Here is a 12,528-nt window from a genome sequence, read left to right on the forward strand (position 1 = left end):
AATAATAGAGATCTGGGTGTGCGGACAATGCCACTGAAATATGAGCCTGACAAGTGGGACTGTAAACCACAGTCAGATAACGTTGCCTACAACATAAATATATATATAAGAGTAAAGGAACTGATTAGATGTAATCCCATATAAGTAATATAAAGATATTAGTATTCTATAATGTCACCTTGTAATCTTAGTAAATGAATGACAAGAAGATGGCTTTCTATAAAAGAGAGAGCAGGCTGCAATGTCTCAGCGAAGCTAACGGCTAAAGCAGGGTATAGTAAAGATAAATTTATATCCTGCATCATCACATACACGCTCACCCTTGGGAGTTCTCAATTTTGATTACCTTTTGACACTCCCTGCAAACAATCTGAGACTTCCTATCTTGAACATTATAAATCTTTTTTGTTTATTGTAATTGACTGCTTGTAATTTTGTCTCTCTCCTGTAAAATATTTAATAAGCTCCTGAAGAAGCATTCAAATTGCGAAACATGTAGAGCTTTTTCTTGCATAATTTGAAAAAATGATTGTAGGATTTCATCCCTGCATATGTCATGCATCTACTGTATACAATTCATATTAGAGAGGCCTAGCTAGTAGTTTGCATTTTGTTTGCAATGTTTTAAAGTTTATTTTTGTACTATTTGTCTAATAAAAATGTATGTATTTTTTATAATTGGTGCAAAGTCCATTTTTCGTTCCTGTTCTTGTTTCAAATACCAATCACACACAAGAAAAAAAATGCATTTTTGCTTGCACCTGATTGGATGACAGGAGTCAGCAAAGCTCTCCCTTATTTACTAAGCTCTGGAACAACTGCACTTGCAAAAGTGCAGTCTATTTGCCTTTAGTAAATCAACCCCAAAGTCCTTACAAAGTGTGGTCCAATTTGCTCCAACAGGAAACAGGATCCCCAGATCAACAATTGACAGTGTTATTTTTTATAAACATTGATAGCCAGTTATCCGCAATCTGCAGATTTAGTTAGAACCAACTCACCTTTCCATATGCAGGGTTATTCCTCTTTTCAATGGAAACAAAACAATTGAACAACTTGACAATGGATTGTTTAGGAATTTATACAAGGTGATCATATTCCCCCTAGTTCGCCTATTCTCAAGAGTGGATTGGATGACAGTTGGATTAAAAAGGATAGTCTGTCTATTTCCATCCAACCACTCATAGAGGATAGCGGGCTGTGTCTGTGCCTGCTCTGCACAAGCAGAGCAGACACGGACCTGTCATCCACCTGCTCAGTAGGGATAAGCGGACAGATTCCCCACTGATAAGCAGATCCGCTGGTGGAGTCCACCCTTCTGAAAGAGCTCTTACTGTTATCTAGGTCTGTTGGGTTTCTCTCTAAGCCTGACCATTGTTTACTTCTGTGGAGTGTAGTTAGAGTTGGAAGATACACTTTAGAGGGTTGTAAATATTTATTCTGCCTTGGCCAATCACAGAGAGGTTTTTTCCAGTGAGGAATGCTCAGGAAGAGAATAAATATCTAGAGAGACCTCCCAAAATGGCTCTTCCCTCTCAGACTTTGCCTGTAGAGGGTGTGTCTGTGAGGAATCCCAGTAATTCATCTTCCAGGCTTTGCTCGGGGAGGATATAGCCCCAGAGGAAGATTAATTTAGCCTCCAAGACCTACTGCCTGGGGAGGGTGTGAGAAGAGTGTCCTCGCTTTTGAGGCCTGCTGCCTGGGCAGGGTATATGTCCAGAGAGGCCTAGTTCATGCTTCTTAGTCTTGCTCCCAAGAGAAGCAAGCTGAAGCTAAAGGAAAGTTCCACTTAGTCAAATTGATGGTCTTCAAAGTCCATAAAAAGTCTGTAAGAGGGGCTGAAGATACTTGAAGGTAGCTCTCTGTCTGGTCTACCTATTCTACACTAGCCCATTGTAGAGGCCAAAGAGTTTAACCTTGGCCTGTGACGCACTGGTGATCCCTGCATTCTGTGTGTAATGCACTGGTGATCCCTGCATTCTCTATGTAATGCACTGGTGAGCTCTGCATTCTCTGTGTAACGCACTGGTGAGCCCTGCATTCTGTGTGTAACGCAATTGTGAGCCCTGCATTCTGTGTGTAATGCACTGGTGAGCCCTGCATTCTGTGTGTAATGCACTGGTGATTCCTGCATTCTGTGTGTAACGCACTGGTGAGCCCTGCATTCTCTGTGTAACGCACTGGTGAGCGCTGCATTCTCTGTGTAACGCACTGGTGAGCTGTGCATTCTGTGTAACACACTGGCGATCCCTGCATTTTGTGTGTAACACACTGGTGATCCCTGCATTCTGTGTGTAATGCACTGGTGAGCCCTGCATTCTGTGTGTAACGCACTGGTAAGCCCTGCATTCTTTGTGTAACGCACTGGTGAGCCCTGTATTCTGTGTGTAAGGGACTGGTGAGCCCTGCAATCTCTGTGTAACGCACTGGTGAGCTCTGCCTTCTGTGTGTAACGCACTGGTGAGATTTGCATACTGTGTGTAATGCACTGGTGAGCCCTGCATTTTGTGTGTAACGCACTGGCGAGCACCGCATTCTTTATGTAACACACTCCTAAATGCTGCACTCTATAAGTAGTGCACTCCTAACTCTGCACTCTATAAGTAGTGCACTCCTGAACTCTTTTTTCTCTATCTTATCTTCTTAACATGTGGGAGTCATATCCCAAAAAATTAGTAGTATCTTTTTTTTCAACCCATGGAAGAAATGTGAGAAATAACGTATACATCATATATCATTTGAGGAAAATATGCTTATAAAATAGTTTACCACTTGCCAAAAAAAAAAAAAAAAAACGTCCCCGGATTTCATTTAAAAAATCTGGTCACCTTAATCTTGCTTGCTCTAGAACAGGCATCACTAAATGGTGGACCGCGGGTCGAATCCGGACCCAGTAGCAGCCCTGTGCGGCCCGCAGCCTCGCCAAATAGTTGCCTGAGTGTTCTCTCCCCTCTGCCGGCTCACCTGCCCGCCACTGCCGCTAACATCCTTGATTACATGGGAGGCGTGGCAGGTCTCTCCTTTACCTCATCGCATCACTCCCCCTTCCTTCCCCTCCCCACACTGTCCTACCTTATTCACACAAGCCTGGAAGCGCTGCAGGTCCGGAAAAAGGGTGGGACTTTTCAAGTTACAAAGCAGATGATTGGTTGCTAGACAGCGGGGCGGTCCCAGCAACCAATCACCCACCTTTAACTTGAAAAGTCCCGCCTTTTGTCTGGACCTGCCATGCGTGCTTCTTGGCTTGTGTGACTAAGGTAGGGCAGTGTGGGGAGGGGAAGGAAGGGGGAATGCTGCGTTTATGAAAGGGACAGTCTGACTCTGTAATATTGAGGGAGGACTGTGATGGAGGGAGTCTGTAAATGGGGGGTCTGTAAATGGGGGGGGTCTGTGATGGGGGGTGTCTGTGATGAAGTGGGGTCTGTAATGGGGGGTCTGTAATGTGAAGGGTCTGTGATGGAGTGGGGTCTGTGGTGGAGTGGGGTCTGTAATGGGGGGGTCTGTAATGGAGTGGGGTCTGTGACGGAGTGGGGTCTGTAATGGAGCGGCCTGTAATGGGGGGTTTGCGATGGAGTGGGGTCTGTAATGGGGGAGTCTGTGATGGAGTGGGGTCTGTAATGGGGGGGGGGGGGTCTGTGATGAGTGTGGTCTGTAATGAGGGGGTCTGTGATGGAGTGGGGTCTTTGATGGAGTGGGGTCTTTGATGGAGTGGGGTCTGTAATGGAGTGGGTTCTGTAATGGGGGGGTCTGTGATGGAGTGGGGCCTGTAATGGGGGGGATCTGTGATGGAGTGGGGTCTGTAATGGGGGGTCTGTAATGGAGTGGGATCTGTAATGGGGGGGTCTGTGATGGAGTGGGGTCTGTGATGGAGTGGGGTCTGTGATGGAGTGGGGTCTGTAATGGGGGTAGGATCTGTGATGGAGTGGGGTCTGTAATGGGGGGGTCTGTAATGGGGGGGTCTGTAATGGAGTGGGGTCTGTGATGGAGTGGGGGGATCTGTGATAATGGGGTCTGTAATGGGGGGATCTCTGATAGAATGGGGTCTGTGCTGGAGGGGGGCCTGTGGTGGAGAGGATCTGTGATAGGGGGTCTGTGATGGGGGTGGAGAGGTCTGTAATTAGGGTGGGAGGGATCTGTGATGGAGGGGGTCTTTAAAGATACACACCGTGATGGGACGTCTGTAATGGGCTGGAGGCTCTCTGATGGGTCAGTCTCTGATGGGGGACTGTGATGTAAAAGGGAGAGATGTGCTGTGAAGGAGGGACTGAGGGCACTGATGTAAGGGCTTGTTCACACTTGTGCAGAGATCTATGTTTTTCTGCCATAGAAAAACACAGGTATCTACGAGGGCAATAGTAAACAATCCTGACGTGCACGAAAGGCTGTGATGTGAAGGATCTGAGTCATCACCAATATGACACTCGGACCTCCGCTGGAAGAAAATTTTACTGACCGGACCCCCGTGAATTTTAATTCAACACCCCTGCTCTAGAATCTGCAAGTTGGCATCATACCGTATTCTGTTATGAAGTCTATTACTGACCAGAACACCTGACCCATAGGTTAGGAACATGTCTTACTACAACTACCTTTTCCTTTAGTATTCACGTAGGGCACCTCCATCTTGAATTTTTACACACACACAAACATACACACACTGCATCTACCACTGTTAAGATGCTATCATCTCCACAACACCCCACATGCCAATGTGTGACAGTGGAAGACATGTGCATTCTGTTTCAGTCCAAATGTAAATTTTTGGGTATGGTTACCCATCAGCAGGTAACCCTGTCCCCTTGTGATGTCACCGACAGGGGGCATGCTGGGTTGATGATGTCCCGAGGGGGCAGGGTCACCAACTGCGTCATCGGGTGACTCCGAACCTTAGCTATTTAGGAAATGTCAGATGGCTGAGCAGGCAGTCGGCGGGAGCATTCAACAAGGCCGGAGGTTTTTTTTTCCTTTTTACGGGTCTGGCGGTGGGCATCATGATTGATGATGGATCTACATTGGGGGACATTTTTTTTTATTTTTTATTAAAGGAATTGTCAAAAACTTGTGTCTATTCACTTTTTCACTTTTTACACTTTTTTGGTGAATGGGTAGGCCATACTCATTCTGGCAGAATCAGATTCCGATAAGCCCCCTCCTGCAAACCCCAACAACCAAGGTTGTGGGAAAGAGGCCCTTGTCCCCATCAACCCTTGGGGACAAGGTGCTTTAGGGGAAGCTTGCTGACAGCTAAGTCATCGGTTGTTAAAGACACAACGGCCGACTTCCAAGCCTGCTTCTTAAAGAGTAGTTCCACTCAAAAATGGAACTTCCGCTTTAAGAGAAGGTGATCCCCTGACATGCCACATTTGGCATGTCATTTTTTTTGGGGGGGGGGGTACCCTCTTTTCAGAGGGTTCCAGCTCCCACTTCCTTCTGGTGCACCCTCAGTGCCAGAAGGAAGATCACATCTCCCCCCTCCCTCTAGGCAATCATCTGGGACACGTCACAGGTCCCAGATGATTGCGCGGCCAGTCATGGCGTGGCTCGCGCATGTGCAGTGGGTCCCTGGCTGTGAAGCCACAGCCGGGCACCCACAGTTACAATGCCAGTGCCGCAGAGAGGAGGGGGAGACGAGCGGGGCATCGTTCCCCCGCATCGCTGGACCCTGGGACAGGTAAGTGTCTGATTATTAAAAGTCAGCAGCTGCTGAATTTGTAGCTGTTGACTTTAATTTTTTTTTTTAAGCGGAACTCCGCTTTAACAACCTGCTATTCTTCACACAGAATTTGTATTGATCGATCATTTTTCGTTAGATAATTTATAAACGAAACAAAACTAAATTGATTCTGAAATGAATCAACTAAACTAAATTAGTAACATAACGAATCTATCTGGAAAGAAACAAAACAAATATTTTAATTCTACACGTCTATTCAGTGGGACAGAAGTAATATCTCTACAATAGGAGCACACACATTAATAGAAACAAGGGTTCTAACCCTTCCCCAATCTAACCATCTGACCAACTAAAAAAAAAGTTTTGCCTAGACCTGAGACCTGGGTTTTAATGGATGTGTGTGCAAACAAAATCTGCAGAATGTGAGCAATATACAAGAAAAAAGTCTCTCCAGGCTTGCTCACCTTCATAAGTGAGGCACCAATGTCTTTTGTGTTGATCTGCAGCAGATTTCCAATGAACGGTAAGGGCATGGGTCCTGGAGGAAGTGATGCCTTCTCCTTTAAAATCTTCAGGGAGCTCATTATAATACATAGCACACAGAAGATGATGGTGAGGACAAGTGTGCCATACCAATCCATATTGCTACCTGCCGTGTAAACAATTAAAAAGACCAAAAATGTAAAACAATCCCTAGCAAACAAGTGTAGGTCATCTAGATGTATGTTCAGGTGGTGTGGCCTATGTGATTGGTCTAAGGAGGTCATTGGGCCAATAACTGCTGCTCTCCCTACATTCTATACACAAACAACCCTTTCTTTTTTCCCTTTTGCTATCTGCTGAATAACCTCTAATGCCGCGTACACACGCTCGGAGTTTCCGACAACAAGTGTTCGACGGGAGCTTGTTGTCGGAAATTCCGACCGTGTGTAGGCTCCATCGGACATTTGCTGTCGGAATTTCCGACAACAAAAATTTGAGAGCTGGATCTCAAATTTTCCGACAACAAAATCCTTTGCCGGAAATTCCGATCATGTGTGCGCAATTCCGACGCACAAAATTCAACGCATGTTTGGAATCAAGCAGAGGAGCTGCACTGGCTGCTGAACTTGATTTTTCTCAGCTCGTCGTACGTGTTGTACGTCACCGCGTTCTTGATGTTCGGAATTTCCGACAACATTTGTGTGACCGTGTGTATGCAAGACAAGTTTGAGCCAACATCCGTCGGAAATAAATGCACGGTTTTGTTGTCGGAATGTCCAATCGTGTGTACGCGGCATAAGAGGTTTACCAGAGCAATGCCATTTATAGGCATTCCCTTCATAGGCTACACAAAAACTGGAGGCTTATTTTTTTTTTTTTGTAAAAGTGATATATTTTTTCTATAAAGAAAGCTTCAGATTTATTTACGGCATGAAAAATAATCCCCATATATAGTGGTATATTGTATATAATTAGCCATTTAACTGGAGTTCAACTGTAATCTTTGTAATTTCTATCAGTTCCTGGCTCCACTCTATGTGATTTACAGGTCACGCTCTCAATCACGGGATCTGGTTAATAATGTGTTTGCCAAGTTGGCATGGGGGTCAGGGTTACAGAGGCACTAAAGAGGGGAACTAAGTAGATATGCAAATACTTGGATTTTCCTGATATTACATAACAGTGGCTCTTGGCACTGTCCCTCACTTGGCACTGATAATTAGAGTGATGAATCATCTTATATACCATATGAGGAGGAGTCTTTATATTCCACCCTATTGTCATTAAACATTAGGTGTCAAGAATGTATTAAAAGTGAGATAACAGAATCCCATTTACTTTATAGAAATTAACTTTGAGTCTAGGTTCACATCTATGTGGTCGATGCGGTTTTCATGCACGTTTTGCGCTTTTAACCACTTAAGCCCCGGACCATTTTGCTGGCCAAAGACCAGAGCACTTTTTGCGATTCGGCACTGCGGCGCTTTAACTGACAATTGCACGGTTGTGCGACGTGGCTTCCAAACAAAATTGACGTCCTTTTTTTCCCACGAATAGAGCTTTCTTTTGGTGGTATTTGATCACTGCGGTTTTTATTTTTTGCGCTATAAACAAAAATAGAGCGACAATTTTGAAAAAAAAACGCATTATTTTTTTACTTTTTGCTATAATAAATATCCTCAAAAAATATATAAAAAAACTATTTTTTTCCTCAGTTTAGGCCGATACGTATACTTCTACATATTTCCCGACCACGACACTACCTGCCTGGAGTTTGCATGTTCTCCCTGTGTCTGCGTGGGTTTCCTCCGGGTACTCCGGTTTCCTCCCACACTCCAAAGACATGCTGGTAGGTTAATTGGATCCTGTCTAAATTGTCCCTAGTATAGGTATGAATGTGAGTTAGGGACCTTAGATTGTAAGCTCCTTGAGGGTATAGGGACTGATGTGAATGTATAATATATATATGTAAAGCGCTGCGTAAATTGACGGCGCTATATAAGTACCTGAAATAAATAAATAAAATACATATTCTTGGTAAAAAGAAATCGCAATAAGCGTTTATTGATTGGTTTGCGCAAAAGTTATAGCGTCCACAAAATAGGGGATAGTTTTATGGCATTTTTATTAATATTTTTTTTTTTTACTAGTAATGGCGGCGATCTGCGATTTTTATCGTGACTGCGACATTATGGCGGACACATCGGACAATTTTGACACATTTTTGGGACCATTGTCATTTTTACAGGGATCAGTGCTATAAAATTGCACTGATTACTGTAAAAATGACACTGGTAGTGAAGGGGTTAACCACTAGGGGGCAGGGAAGGGGTTAAGTGTGTCCTGGGGAGTGATTCTAACTGTTAGGGGGCATGGCTACGAATGGCACTTCACTGATCACCGCTCCCAATCACAAGGAGCTATGATCAATGACAGTGTCACTAGGCAGAACGAGGAGATGTTTGTTTACATTAGCATCTCGTCGTTCTTCAGCTCTGTGATAAGATCGCGGGTATCCCCGCGGTGATCGAGACCATGGGACCCGCGACCCGACTCACGGAGCTCCCGGCAGGGTCGTGCGCATGCCCACACGGCGGCAAATTCAAAGGGACGTACCTGTACGCCCATTTGCCCAGCCGTGCCATTATGAAGACGTATATGTACATGCAGCAGTCGGCAAGTGGTTAAACATGCAATTCCTTTGCATGAAGTTTTTATGCATTTTGTTTTTTTTTCCCCTTTAACCACTTCCCGCCCACCATATAGCAGAATGACGGCCGGAAAGTGGTTTAATTATCCTGACTGGACGTCACATGACGTCCAGCAGGATAAGCCACGAACGCACACCCACGATCAGCGCGGTGATCGTTGGTGTTGTGTGCAGGTCTGACACACCGCATCTCTGATCTCCATAAATAGCCTCTGAGGTAGGCTCTTTACCATGTGATCAGCTATATCCAATCACAGTGTAAATAGGAAGAGCTTTTCCTCCACTCTCCTCCACTGACAGACACAAGTAGAGGAGAGCCGATCGGCTGCTCTCCTGACAGGGGGGGTCTGCGCTGATAATCAGCGCATTGATTATCAGCGCAGACCCATCGAGGATGTCCACCCCTGCCCACCAGGGATGCCCACCCATGACCACCAGGTATGCCCACCCATGACCACCAGGGATGCCAATCAGTGCCCATTAGAGGTGCCAATCAGTGCCCATTATAGATGCCAATCAGTGCCCATCAGTAATGCCTGCCAGTGCCTCCTCATCAGTGCTCCCTATCAGTGCCATCTATCAGTGCCCATCAGTGCCACCTATCAGTGCCACCTGTGAGTGCCCATCAGTGCCACCTATAGGTGCCCATCAGTGTGGCCTTTCAGGGCCTATCAGTGTCGCCTATCAGTGCCACCTATGCGTGCCCATCAGTGCCGCCTATCAATGCCCATCAGTGCTGCATATCAGTGCCACCTAACAGTGCCCATCTTTGCCATCTATCAGTGCTCATCAGTGCTGCATATTAGTGCCTCATCATCAGTGCCACCTTATCAGTGCCTGTCAGTGCAGCCTCATCAGTGCCGATCAGTGAAGGGGAAAACATACTTATTTATAGAAAAACTTTTTTAAAAAAAATGTAAAAAGTCAGTCTTTTTTTATTTGTTTAGCAAAAAAAAAAAAACCCCAGTGGTGATCAAATACCACCAAAAGAAAGCTCTATTTGTGAGAACAAAATGATAAAAATTTTGTTTGAGTACAGTGTTGCATGACTGCGCAATTGACATTTAAAATGCAACAGCGCTGAAAGCTGAAAATTGGCCTGAGCAGGAAGGAGAGAAGTTCTCTGTATTGAAGTGGTTAATCACACTGTATATAGCTGGTTGCTAAGGAGTGGGCCGGGAAGCCGGCTGCCGCGTCCTTAACAACCGATGAGTGATCAGCTCGGGTCTGGTATGGATTTGAAGGGAAACCCCACACCAAAATAAAAAAAAAAAATGGCACAGGGTGGGGGAAATCTATACCAGACCCTTATCCTAGCATGCAGCCCGGCAGGTCAGGAAAAAAGAGGGGATGAGCGAATGCCCCCTCCCTCTTGAATCATACCAGGCCACATGCCCTCAAAATGGGGGGTGCTTTGGGGCAGGGGGGCCATGTTAATGGGGACAAGGGCCTCTTCCCCACAACCCTGTACTGTGGTTGTGAGGGTCTGTGGGCCCCCTTTAACAAGCCCCCAGATCCCCCCCCCCCATGTGAATGAGTATGGGGTACATAGTACCTCTACCCATTCACCAAAGAAGTGCAAAAGTGAATAAAGAAGGTACAAGAGTTTTTTGACAAGTCCTTTATTAAAATGTCTGCTCCTTAGCAACCAGCTATACACAGTGTGGTAAAGTAAAAAAAAAAAAAAAACACTTGCATTTTTGGTGTGACCCCATTGAAGTCTAATACACGCAAAATGCAATCTGCTGCGGGAAAAAAAATCCATGACCCTTTCCAAAAACGCACCGACTGAAAAATGCATAGATGTGAATGTGTACCATGGTAAACCATGTTAAATGGACTGTAGTGCGTTTCTGCAAACACTAACCATGCTTAAAAATGTAACCGCCCTAGTTCCCCAGTTAGTGTTAGGCTGGAAATCTATTTTAATGAACCGACTCGAACCTCAGCAGATTCATTCATCCTTAGCCAACTGTAGATCAAAAATATTTAGATGGAAAGCTCTTACCTGTGACAAAGTAAACGTCCTTAGATTGTATGAATCTTAGCTTATGACCCTCTGGTCTCCACAATGCTGTACTGTATATATAGAGTTCAGCAGCTCTCCTATTACATTTTTTAGGTAATTCTATTAATGCTTGACAGATCTGATAAACATTACAGGGCTTTTTTTCTCAGAAAAAAGGGGCAGGAACTCACCCTCCCAGCCCAAATCCCCGCCCACAACCACGGCCAAACCCCACCCCAAACCACGCCCAAACCCCACCCCCAGCCCACCTCCACCTTCCTTACAGGAGAGAAGTACAGTGGCATCAAATAACTGTAATAAGTGAGGCCTTAGAACTGTGTATCACACATGGTTCAGGAATGTATAACACACAAAGTACAGGACTCAGGACTTTATAACACAGAGGGCTCAGGAATGTGTATTGTGCAATTGTGAGCGGTGCATATCACACAGGGTGCAGAAAAAAAAAAACAGCAAACAGGATAGTACTTACATTCAATGTGAAGCGTCCCTTGTTCTCAGAAATATGGAGCATAAAGCCCTGTGTACAGAGTGCAGGGGTCAAGAATATGTAAGCCCAGCACACAGAGAACAGTGGTAAAGCTATGTAATATGCAGTCCAACATACAGAGTGCAGGGCTCAGGGGTATGTAATGCAAAACCCATTGTACAGCATTCAGGAGTACCATTCCGAGGTCTTTAATATGTAACATACAGCACAGCACACAGAGTATAGCGGTTCTGAGTATGTAATGTACAAGGTGTTAGAAAATTCACACCACTGGACCCTGCACGCTGTGCCATACATTACATACTCTTGGTTCATACATTACGTACACTGGAGCGGTGTGCTTGCAGGACAGGAAAAAAAAGTCCTGCAAGCCGTATCTTTTGGGCGGTGGGAGGAGCGGTGTATTCACCGTTCCTCCACCGCCCCTGTCCATTGAAATAAATGGGCACCGCTTTCAAAGCACCTTAAAAGCGTTTTGAAAGCAGTGCTAAGCGGTCGCTTTTAACCCCTTTTTAACCCCTTCTTGGGGGTTAAAATCGCCCCGCTAGTGGCGCCAAAGCGCTACTATAACAGCGGTAAAGCGCCGCTAGTTTTAGCGCTTTACCACTAATGCCCGCACCGCCCCAGTGTGAAAGGGGTCTTACTGTTCCCCAGCAAATTTCCCTGGTCTTCCCCCTCAAGTATCCCTCCAAAAGTAACCATCAAATCCTCACTTCTGCTTATCTCTTTACTTACCTCTGTGTTCCCCATCCACACCTAACCTCTGCAACCCTCATCCACAGCTCACCTCTTCTTTCCCTGTTCACAGTTCCACTCTGCACCCCTATCCACAACTCACCTCCCCCCCATCACATGTCTCACCCCTCTAACTACAGCTTACACCCCCAGTCCACCATCATACGTCTCACCTCTGCACCACTATAACTACAACTTACACCCCCAGTCCACCATCATACGTCTCACCTCTGCACCACTATAACTACAACTTACACCCCCAGTCCACAACTCACCTCTGCACCCCCATCCATATTATCTCTGCTCCCCTTCTGGACCCCCATCTAAAGCTCGCCCCAATTCACAGCTCTCACCTTTACCACCCACCTCTGCACCCCCAGCTTTCCCTACAGCTCTCACCTCTACAC

At 45.6% G+C, this 12,528-nt stretch overlaps 1 protein-coding gene across 3 annotated transcripts in view; it reads right to left on the bottom strand.

The window, feature by feature from the left end:
• Positions 1-12,528, bottom strand: part of LOC141107663 (cytochrome P450 2F3-like) — a 101,960-nt gene that overhangs the window by 68,327 nt on the left and 21,105 nt on the right. For 2 of the 3 annotated variants that reach the window (XM_073598555.1, XM_073598556.1), the window contains exon 2: positions 6,139-6,323. In XM_073598555.1, the coding sequence (XP_073454656.1) occupies positions 6,139-6,315 (177 nt within the window). In that variant the 5' untranslated portion in view covers positions 6,316-6,323. Of the gene's footprint in view, positions 1-6,138; positions 6,324-10,875; positions 11,024-12,528 lie in introns of those variants that run through there. The other variant, XM_073598557.1, reaches the window with a different exon arrangement.

The sequence above is a fragment of the Aquarana catesbeiana genome, linkage group LG09, assembly GCF_042186555.1.
Source record: "Aquarana catesbeiana isolate 2022-GZ linkage group LG09, ASM4218655v1, whole genome shotgun sequence".
NCBI lineage: Eukaryota > Metazoa > Chordata > Amphibia > Anura > Ranidae > Aquarana > Aquarana catesbeiana.